The 11,026-nt window shown below is 38.1% G+C and overlaps 1 protein-coding gene across 1 annotated transcript in view; it reads left to right on the forward strand.

Annotated features, from left to right (window-relative positions):
• The window catches only part of LOC142382522 (transmembrane protein 132D), a 30,344-nt gene that overhangs the window by 16,925 nt on the left and 2,393 nt on the right, over positions 1-11,026 (forward strand). Inside the window, exons 4-8 of the mRNA XM_075468496.1 lie at positions 3,046-3,238; positions 4,861-5,004; positions 8,328-8,533; positions 8,774-9,038; positions 10,758-10,949. Of these exons, the coding sequence (XP_075324611.1) occupies positions 3,046-3,238; positions 4,861-5,004; positions 8,328-8,533; positions 8,774-9,038; positions 10,758-10,949 (1,000 nt within the window). The remainder of the gene's footprint in view (positions 1-3,045; positions 3,239-4,860; positions 5,005-8,327; positions 8,534-8,773; positions 9,039-10,757; positions 10,950-11,026) is intronic.

Raw genomic sequence — 11,026 nt, forward strand, 5'->3', positions numbered from 1 at the left:
ACACATCTATAGTTTTAGTTATATTTACCATTAGGTTTTTTGTTAAGGAACTAGTTTGGGAGGGAATTATTTTTCAGTAGCAGCACACATACATCTTAATGATCACAGAAATATCAAGAGAAAAATACAGAAATGAGCCTACTGCTGGCATCAGTGTCTTTCTATGATCCTCTTACTGTTCTATGACCACACTTTATTCATGGCAGTCCCCTTACTATATTGAATAACAAAAGCAAACATATTGTAAATAATATAATATAATAGAACATACTTTAAAGATTAATATAGATCCTTGGTGAAACTTGAGTATGAGACTGAGTGAAAATGTCCACACTTCAGCACCACGGACAGAGGCATGGATTTATCATTTTTGCCACTGATATGTTTTTATATGCTTTCGTTTCTAACCTTCGGAAACTTCTTTCAGGGAAAAGATAATCAAGCCAGGCAAAATAGACTAACACATTAAACAATACCCTCTGCCCCTGACCTCTTTCTGTCTCGCTGGGATGGAGAGGTAGGATGGCAGGTTGATGCAGGGAGAAGCCATTTTGATAATTTTGTAATTTTCTGCAAGGAAGATTGCATCTCCTCCTACTCTCTCAAAACTCATACCGTTGGCGTTGGCATCAACAAGTATAAAATCTACCAAGCTGACCATTTGAGTTTGGTGAGTGAGTTTGCTAACATTTACTGATTAACAAGAACAGTGACTTTATACTAAAACAACCAAAATAAAAAAGTGGACAACTGAATGTTTGACTTGAGGAAGTCACTAAATTAAACAAGCAAATGAATGAACAAACAAAAAAAACAAACAAATACATAAGTATAGATTGCTGATGTTAGAATTTTTCCTGTGGGAAATCTAAATGTCTGCACAGATCATGAGCTCTTGTTGGCAGAGAAAGGTCAAGAGATACTACAGTCCATATGATTCATTCCATGGGGGACTATGACTACTTAATTAATCTTTAAATACACAATATAGATGTTGAGATATTTATCTTTAGTTAAGGATAAACCAACATGACACTAGTTCTGTTAAGATATATCCATGAGCTAAGTACCAGCAGTCCCAGCTAACCATGACACCAAGTGTCTTACTTGCGATATTCATGCAATGTAAAACTTTGTTGTATTTCAAACTTGCCAGGGAACCCAGAAATTAATTCTTTGAGTTTAATTCAAACCGTGAAATTATTTTAGTCATTCTGGAAAAGAGCAAGTGAATGCAGCCAACTTTACCAAGGTGAAAAACTGCAAATAAAAATAGAAACAGAACATTCCTTGGTTAATTTTTTTTTGTTAATGAATTAAATCAGTTATCTGTGTCGAATAGAGGAAACATTGGTGTTTGTTTAAGCAAGTTTTCATTTTCATTTCATAAAATATATAAGTTGCTATGGTTTTTATTTAATGAATATATGAATACAGAAATGGGGTGTTCTGTCTGAAACATAGACTGAAAACTACACTTACTGTCAGCATAAGTTTGACCTCATTGAATAGTATTCTCTGTTTGGCATGGATTATCACATGTAACAACTACTTTGTGGGCTAACATGTTTTTTTTTTGCACCCAATTTGGCTAATCCTCTAAAAATGTGATGAAATTGGCATAACTCGTACTGAAAGCTTCTAATGTTGCACTTCTATTGGGATTTCTTTGACTTTTTGTCGTGGTGGCTTTGGTGAACTTGAAAAGTGTTTGCTGTATCAGAACATTAAAGCTTTTTTTTTATCCTCCATTGAAGCGGCTTGGCTTGGATCTTAATATACTCAGACAGGCAGCAGAACATAAACACATCGCTGATGATGTTGTTGATCTACACTTTGCTCTGATCCCTTCAAGCTTCATAAAGAAAAAAAAAAATGACAGGGGGTGTAGTGTGATGGCAGCCTCTGTCGTGTGGATATCGGTGTTAATGCAGACTTAAGGGGATGTGCGGTGCAAGCACTTGTGAGTCAAGTATATCTTCTTTTAATACTTGACCAGAACGCGATTACTATCTTTTAATCTCAGGTCTCAAAGCAATATGTCACTATGATTATATTACACTAAATCTCCTTCTTGCCCTTAATAAGATAAAGCCTTTTGTATGCTTAGCTGTTGAGCTTGGAACTTAATGGATGATTAATGAATATGATTTGCAGTTCAAGATTGTTGTTAATCTTGTGTAGAGAGATGGCTGGTATGCAGCCACCTACCTTTTCATGCAATAAAAAGGACTTACTATGTGTTGGCGCTACTCTTGACACTGATTTATAACATGTACACACTGCAGTGAGTCTGATAATGTCCATGTGGTTATGTGCATGCTTATTGTGTGGTGGAGCACCAATACCGTATATCTTCTCTGTAGTTCAATACAATGACAAGAAATAAAATCCTGAAAACAAAGTTGGACAATGCAAGAAAATTTAATCCATGGCAACAAGATACTATGTTCTAGCTGGCATCACTGAGAGGCTATCATATGTTATAAAAGCTCATACTTTTGTTATGTATGCAGAAAGCCACTGTCCTCAGACCATCTATTACTCTACTTACATTCAATACTCACACACTTTCCAGGGCAGGCCCTGCTGCAAAGAGAAATTCGGCAGGTTTAATTTATTTTAGTCTGTGAATTGCCTAAAGATGCAGAGCCCTCTCCAAAGCTGAAAAAAGAGGCCGAACATGTCTTGTCACATCTCCTCAGATTCCTCTTAGAAATTTCCTCAGTTTAAATCCATGGGGCAAAATTCAAAACACATTACTATAAATTCTAAACTAGATATTCCTTAAAAAATCTGCATCCTAGTATTCACATGGATTTACCTAACCACTCATGCAGACCAGTCAAATTTACACTGTCTCCTACCAGAATGGGTTTAAATACAGCCTAGTCAGTGGCAAAATAATCACTGCACGACACTGTCCCCATAAACTGAGGGCTCGGGACAACAACTGAAGACTTTATAGTCAAATAATCACATTACTTATTAGCAGCTTTCATATTGTATCTGTATACTAATTCCAGTATTTTGTTTCCCATTTAGGCTTGAAAGCAGCCTGCTGGACGTACTTCAGATGGACTTCGAGGTTGAGGAGCTGAGCAGTCCTCTTGACAGCCAAGTTATCATATGGAAACTGGAGCTACCGTCAATAGCCAAAAATGGAGGCAGGACAGAGGGAGCCATGAGGATTTATACAACCCAGAGAGACTTTGTTGGCCTGGCTCCTCTTGTAATGGTGAGTTGCATGACATGCTTTATGTCACATCTAATCATTATGAAAACCAGCATTGATGTTACCAACAGCAGCATCTCCAATAACTGCCAACACTTATAGTGCATCCTTTGCGTATTGGTGCAGGAAAGTTTTATAAACTACACTTTGCTCTGATCTATTCCTGTCTGGCTAGCATACAGAAGGCTGTATATGCGTTGGTCTGTTTTGTAATTGAGTTCTATTTTGAGCTGACTGTGACCTTGCGTTGTTGACTGTCAACTATCTGATGCCTCTCGTCTGTGTTGTTCTGCTCTGTTCTGGCGTGCAATATTTGGTCATCCTCTGCTCGTAACAGCTGCTTCATGTGCTGTTATTTTGGTGCCTCAGGCCTCTTCATCATGCAACAGTGGCTCTAAAATTAATCCATGACATAATCCCCTCCACTAAACACCGAACATTATAGTCAGAGTTATTTGTCACCTGGGCTACTGACCTTTTATTAAAACACTGTTTAAGCAGATAACATAGATTAGCATTTGTTCAACCACATTTTAAAGATGAAATGTGTGACTCATACAAAATAAGAGAAGGTAACAAACATTTAGTAAAATTTTTTGTCTGTATAGTAATTTATAGTGCTTGGATTCATGACATCCTATGGGATCCTGATTTGTGAATTTGACCTGGTTCATCTCTTTCGTTGAGTAGAAGCTGACCTGTGGCTGAGGGCCAAGCATGAGGAGATTTTAAGGTTATCTAAAAAAAATTTTAACAAATCAGATATGATCATCAGCTCCAGTTTTCCAATATTATAGCAAAAGCCTTTCTGATGCAACTTTCAGATTAGAAAAAAAGGTCATTTCAGCTATTTCGGCTGAGTGTCTCTTTAAATTAGATTTTACATATATTTCAAAGAACTGGGCTGCCCTACACTGCTTGCAAACTAATTTTCACACACACAGTCACAGAATTCGATTATTTAAGCTTCATATAAAGCTGTGTTCTTTCTTTCAATAGAAGACAATGCATCTGTCTGCTTTTTCTTCCTGCTTTGATAATCAAATATGCCTACAAATCAATTTAGCTCAGTTTATTTAACTTTCAATCACCTATGAAAGCTTCCCATTAAATAAGGCACTAGTCTGTCCATCCATTCATGAGGGACACTTTTGATATGTGGACAAGTGGAGCCACAGATCAGACCGCTAACCCTGCCATAAGTGGCCAACTGCCAACTCAATCTGCCTCAGTTGTGCTGTTTAATAATACACTGAAAATTCAAGAACAGGCTACACAGCACATACAGAGTGTATACTTTATTTTCAGTTTATGCCCATGGTTGTTTGGCCCGGTTTGAACTGATACAGCATCCCTCAATAGGATATACGTACCTATGCAGAGAAATCCAAGATTAACTCTCCTCTCTATCCCATCACCTCAACTTAGCCATGCTTCACCCTGAGCTTCCTACACAGAAGTTAATGAGTTCCTCTTCATCACTTATGTCTCCTACCTTCTTACTTTACTTGCTTCCCACTCTAACTGAGAATATTGTTCGGCAGCTGAAACATACATAAGTAGAAATTTAAGTACATAGAATATGTGTTATTATTGTAGCTCATTTTGCTTCTACTTCTCTGCAGGACACAGAGATCCTGAACACAGCTGTGCTGACTGGGAAGAAGGTGGTGATGCCTGTGAGGACAGTAGCTGTGGAGGAAGATGGAGTAGTCACAGATGTATCTGACTACACAGACTGCAGCTCCAGTGATGAAGATGTTCTTAAGGTAATGTCTTCTTCTTCTTGCTTATATATCTCCATACACTGTACAAAGAACAATGCTATTCTGATTAATCATTTCTAGTTTTTTGGACTCACATTCACAGATAATAAAATTGCTTCAAGCTTTTTCTCAGATTTTTTAAACCAGTATTCAGCTTTGTTTTTTCTTTTCTTTTTTATTTAAGCAGCATTGAGCAAAACAAATTCAAAAGCAATAACTTTTCAATTGAGTCATGTGTATCTTGTGTGCCTGTCCTACAACTGAGGGGTAGAGGGGACTTTGGAGAGGTTGCAGGAAAAATGCTGTGATAACAATATTTGACAAGAAGAGCTCGCCAACTTCCTGTTGAGTCAATCTCTATAGTCCTCCAAACTTCATTTGGCCTTCAGATTAGCTCAAGAACAGTGCGTAGAGAGCTTCATGGAATGGGTTCCCATGGCCGAGCAGCTGCATCCAAGCCATACATCACCAAGTACAATCCAAAGCATCGGATGCAGTGGTGTAAAGGACGCTGCCACTGGACTCTAGAGCAGAGAGACACGTCCTCTGGAGTGACGAATCACGCTTCTCCATCTGGCAATCTGATGGACAAGTCTGGGTTTGGCAGTTGCCAGGGGAACGGTACTTGTCTGACTGCATTGTGCCAAGTGTAAAGTTTGGTGGAGGGGGGGATTATGGTGTGGGGTTGTTTTTCAGGAGCTGGACTTGGACCCTTAGTTCCAGTGAAAGGAACTCTGAATGCTTCTTCAGCAAACCAAGAGATTTTGGACAATTTCATGCTCCCAACTTTGTGGAAACAGTTTGAGGGATGGCCCCTTCCTGTTCCAACATGACTGCGCACCAATGCACAAAGCAAGGTCCATAAAGACATGGATGAGCGAGTTTGGTGTGGAAGAACATGACTGGCCTGCACAGAGTCCTGACCTCAACCAAATAGAACACCTTTAGGATGAATTAGAGCGGAGACTACGAGCCAGGCTGCGAGCCAGGCCTTGTCAACATCAGTGTCTGACCTCACAAATGCGCTACTGGAAGGATGGTCAAAAATTCCCATAAACACTCTTAAACCTTGTGGAAAGCTTCCCCAAAAGAGTTGAAGTTGTTATAGTTGCAAAGGGTTGGCTGACATCATATTAAACCCTATGGATTAAGAATGGGATGTCACTTAGGTTCATATGCGTGTAAAGTCAGATGAGCAAATGCTTTTGGCAATATAGTGTATGTCCTGGCTAATAGATTGACAGAATTTAATATATATTTATATGTATTAGGTGCAAGTGGGTGTTTATTAAAAGGAAAGCAGGATTGCGTTAGGATGCCAAAAGGGTAAAAGTGAATCAAATTATTATTTTTGACCCTGTATTGTACATGTTCATTGCTTTTTTTCTAAGCTCACTGCAGTTCTCTGTGTATCTGCTGACCAGCTAGCAGCTTCAGTCACAAATAATCTCTTTAATCTTCTTAGTCTAACAGCTTGACTCAGATATCTTTTCTCTTCTGCTGTGCCTAAGGGGTATCAAATCTGCTTGTGATAGATGGGGGGAGGATTTATCAGGAATGGATAGCTCACATCACAAAATAAAAGCTAAACTAAGTGTAATCTGCTGCGATGGCAAGGATTTCAAAAAGTGCAAGACTTGAAAATATGCAAAAGCCATCTTCACTTGAACATGTCAAAGATGGATGAATCCTCAGTTGATCAAGAATAACTTTTTATGATGTGATAGAGCAATTTAGTACAATTCCATCAAAACCACACTCAACATAAAAAAAAAAACAACTAAATTACCCTCATTCAAATTGATATACGAGTTCTGCACAGAAGGCATAAAACTTGTTTTAGTTGCATAAAGAAACTACAGTCACAGCTGGGGCATTGAAGTGAAGCAGATGTTTAATTTCTGACCATCTTTAATACTGTACCCAGTAATGAAAGTAAAATCCCCTTTTAAACAGTTTTTTTTTCTTCTTTCTATTCAATAATAAAACACTGAGGGATATTCTTGGAAACAGAAGAGACTGTGAATAGAATGAGTGGGTGTGCAGCACATTCAAACAGCATTCCCTTTAAATGGATGCTTCAGTGTGTCATTTGAAAATGGCTCAAGCCCAAGAGTTCTTGGAAGGTGCTTTCTGAAAAGAAAAAAAATGGATGAAAAATAATAGAAACAAAAAAGATACTACTATACATTATATATCTACATATGTCTCTCTCTCTCTCTCTCTCTCTCTCTCTCTCTCTCTCTCTCTCTCTCTCTCTCTATGTCTATATATATATACACATGCATACATACACACACATATATTTAAACATGTATAACTTATATATACATATGAGTGTATGTACATGCCAGTTAAAATGTGATACACAGATGACAGCACTAAAAATAAACCTTACGTAATGCTCCATTTTTACTACAGATTTTCTGAAAGCTTTAGTGGCACATATTTTAAATCTGTTGTTTATAAGTAATATGAGTCATTTTTATGTTAGAGGTCATTCCATTTTAGCAGAGGGGATGATGCATTTAGTTGTGCTCATGTGCTCTAAATCTTAGGTTTATTTCACATCATAGGCAAAGGTTGACCGTTGCCAAGAGAACTCTCAAAAGCAGCTTGTCCCTGTGACTGCACATCCCTTTGATTATCATTAGTTTAACACAAATAAGTGTAGGAGTCTGTTTGCCATTTGTATTCCTCCTTAGGCTATATGTTAGTCATGTTTTTTTTTCCCTGCACAGTTCTACTTGTGAATGAATGCAATGTTGCGTTCATCATCCAATTTGTGTAAAGCAGCTGAGAGGTTGTTGATGGAACCTTCTGACACTCATCTCAAAATTTGCATGAGATGTTTGAGTAGTTCCGCAAACCTGCAAAGGTCACCTTTGTAAGCTTAGCTGTAATGAATGCACTTGGCTGGGGAAAGCTGATGTCAGCACTGCACAGTAAGATATTTGTATTAACATAAAATTGCAATGCTGCCGCTAGCTAACGTTTCAGACGGGTGATCATCACAGTAATTCATTACAGCAAAATGACATTATTGTGGTAACATGCCGTGCAGAACTGCTTCAAGGCCATTTGTTGTTGAAAGCCCGGCCTTTTTGTCAAACAGTGACTTTTTGAGAATTTATTTTTTGATATATATTTATTTTTTGTCATTGGTTTATGACTAACATCTTCTTCATGGACAACACTTTCTCTTTGAGTTTGATTAAGATTTTTTCCACACATATGCAAACTCGATATTATATGGAAAATTTCAGTCATAGTTGTGTTCTCATGGATTGTTTTGTGTTTCTATCATCTCTATTCTATCATTCCAGGTTTCAGAAAGGTGTGACTATGTTTTTGTAAATGGCAAGGAGACCAAAGGCATGGTAAAGATGATAGTCAACTTTACGTACAGCTACCTGACTGCTCAGCTTGAACTGAATGTGTGGATGCCCCGGCTCCCCCTGCAGATCGAGTTGTCAGACACAGAGCTCAGCCAGATCAAAAGCTGGAGGGTACCCATTCTGACTTCAAAAAGGTGGGAAACATTTGTTTCACCTAAAAATTCCCCTCATTTGGCTTTGAATAATTTAGGCCACGCTAATTCAAATATCTCTCCAAGGATTTAGGAGTTTGATTACATTATGAAATGTACTGAAATATCAGTGTAATACAATCAAGCCAAGATAAAGGGTTACGTATTTGAAGTGTAGCAGGTGAAAGCATTTACTGTGTGCCAGGTGTGACCTGAACATGTGTTTTTGTGCTTACATCTAAGATCTGGATGGAACAGAGATGAAGTCGAAGGAAAAGGGAAAGGCTGCATGCTGCAGTATCAGCATGCGGTTGTGCGGGTGCTAACCCATTTTGTGGCAGAGCAGGAGGATCCACGGGATTCTACAGCCTATTTCCTGGGCCCTGATTGGCAGGTGGATGTCACAAAGTTAGTTCGATACTTCATGAAGGTCGAAGATCCTGGAGTTGCAAGGCTACAGGAAGGAAGGGTGCTGTCAGGCAGAGACATTGGGACCACAACCATCCAGGTAATAAACTAAACAAAGTCTTATATAAACATTGACCAACAGTCTATGACAGTCATTAGTTTAAACATCAATTAAGAACTAGACTTGAAGGGTCTTTTCACTTTAGGTAGACAAAATTTGTATTTAGATTTTACACTTTTCTTTTAATCTAATAAACAATGCTGATCCCAACAAGGAAATACAGTCATGTAACAAAAGAATGACCCCTTAAATTGGAAAAACTTTACCTATGAGGACATGATGAAAACATTTCTGGTCCCTACCTGATCTGAAAGCAACACATGGAATCTTACACCTGGTCTTTGTTTATCAAACAAAAATTAAGCCAAATTAACGCCAAATCAGTGTGTAAAAGACTACATGCAGTGAATGATTCAGTAGCTTTGAGAACCACCGTTAGCAGGAATAACTTGAAGTGATTGTTTTCTGTATGTTATCAATTTCTCATGTCTCTTGGAGACATTCTGTCCCACTTTTCTTCACTTCATGGAGTTTGTGTGCATTAATATATGCACAGCTCTCTTAAGGTCTTGACACAGCAATTGGTTGAGGTTTGGACTTAGATTGGACCATTGTAACACCTTGATTGTTTTTTGATTTTCAGCCATTCTGCTGTAGATGTGCTGCTGTGCTTGGGATCCTTTTGCATGACCCGATTTTGCCCAAGCTTTAGCTGTCAGAGAGATGGCCTCATATTTTACTGTAGAATACTTTGATATACAGATACTCAGTGACTGCAAGGTGTCCAGGTTCTTTGGCATCTAAACAATCCCAAATGATCACCCCTGCACCACTGTGCCTTACAGTTGGTATGAGGTGTTTGTGCTGATATGCTGTGTTTGGTTTTCACAAAATGTGGTGATGGCATTATAACCAGATATTCAGGTCTAATCTTTCCAAAAAACATTGTTCCAGTAGACTTGTGATTTGTTCAGATGCAACTTTACAAAACTAAGCTGTGTTGTCATGTTCTTTTCAGTTAGAAGAGACTTTCTCCTGCAAACCCTTCCGAACAAGCCATACTTTTATGGTCTTTTTCTAATTTTACTTTAATGTACTTTAACATTTAAAATTCTGTGTTTGAAGAGTGACATATATAGTTCTCTGATTTTCTGCAGTTTCTCTGTGTATTTCCAAGTCTAAACTTGGGGTGAACTTTCTGGGAGTCCATTCCAAAAAGATTTGCAACTGTCCTGAGTGCTTTTCACTTGTCAATAATCTTTTTTACTGTAGAATGATGGACTTCTAGTAGTTTGGAAATGACTTTCTAACCCTTCCGAAATTGATGGGCAGCAACAATTGCTTCTCTAAGATCACTGCCTCCTAAGCATATGCTATCCATCTGAGGATTCCAGAACAGCAAACTGCCAAAACTTCTTTTATAGAGGTGCTCACACTTGCTGATGATCAATTAATCAAGTACATTTGATCAGCAACACCGAGCTGCTACTTAACTTAATTTTAGATTCAATGGAAGCTGTGAGGGCGTACTTAGTTTTTCAAACACTGCTTCTTTTAGATTATTTTTTGTTTGATAAATGACACTGTATAAAATATCTTTTTCTTAATCTAAGGTGGTATTCGCCTCATTTTAAGACCTGTTTTTTACGTTTGTTCTGATACCTTGAACCTTAAAACTAAAAGAGGCTGTACTCCCTTTTTGACTGTAGTCTTAGACACCCCTTTTCATTAACTTCACCTGACATTGTTCTATGACAGGTTTTTTCTCCACTGTCTGATGTCACCTTGGCTAAGACAACTGTCAAAGTCGTGGATAACAAAGTGAGCATCACAGAGTTGGGTGTCCAGCTTGTTGCAGGCCTTTCGATGATCTTACAACGTAGTCAGGGTAGCAACAGGGTCATCTTGGCTACAACTACCACACAGGAAGTTCTGCAGAATTCCAAACAGGTAACAGTCTTTATCATTATTTAAGTGTCTCTATACTTAAAGTTTAGATTCAATTACAGTTTTTGCCATTTTTCTGT

The sequence above is a fragment of the Odontesthes bonariensis genome, chromosome 6, assembly GCF_027942865.1.
Source record: "Odontesthes bonariensis isolate fOdoBon6 chromosome 6, fOdoBon6.hap1, whole genome shotgun sequence".
In the NCBI taxonomy this organism is placed as follows: Eukaryota; Metazoa; Chordata; class Actinopteri; order Atheriniformes; family Atherinopsidae; genus Odontesthes; species Odontesthes bonariensis.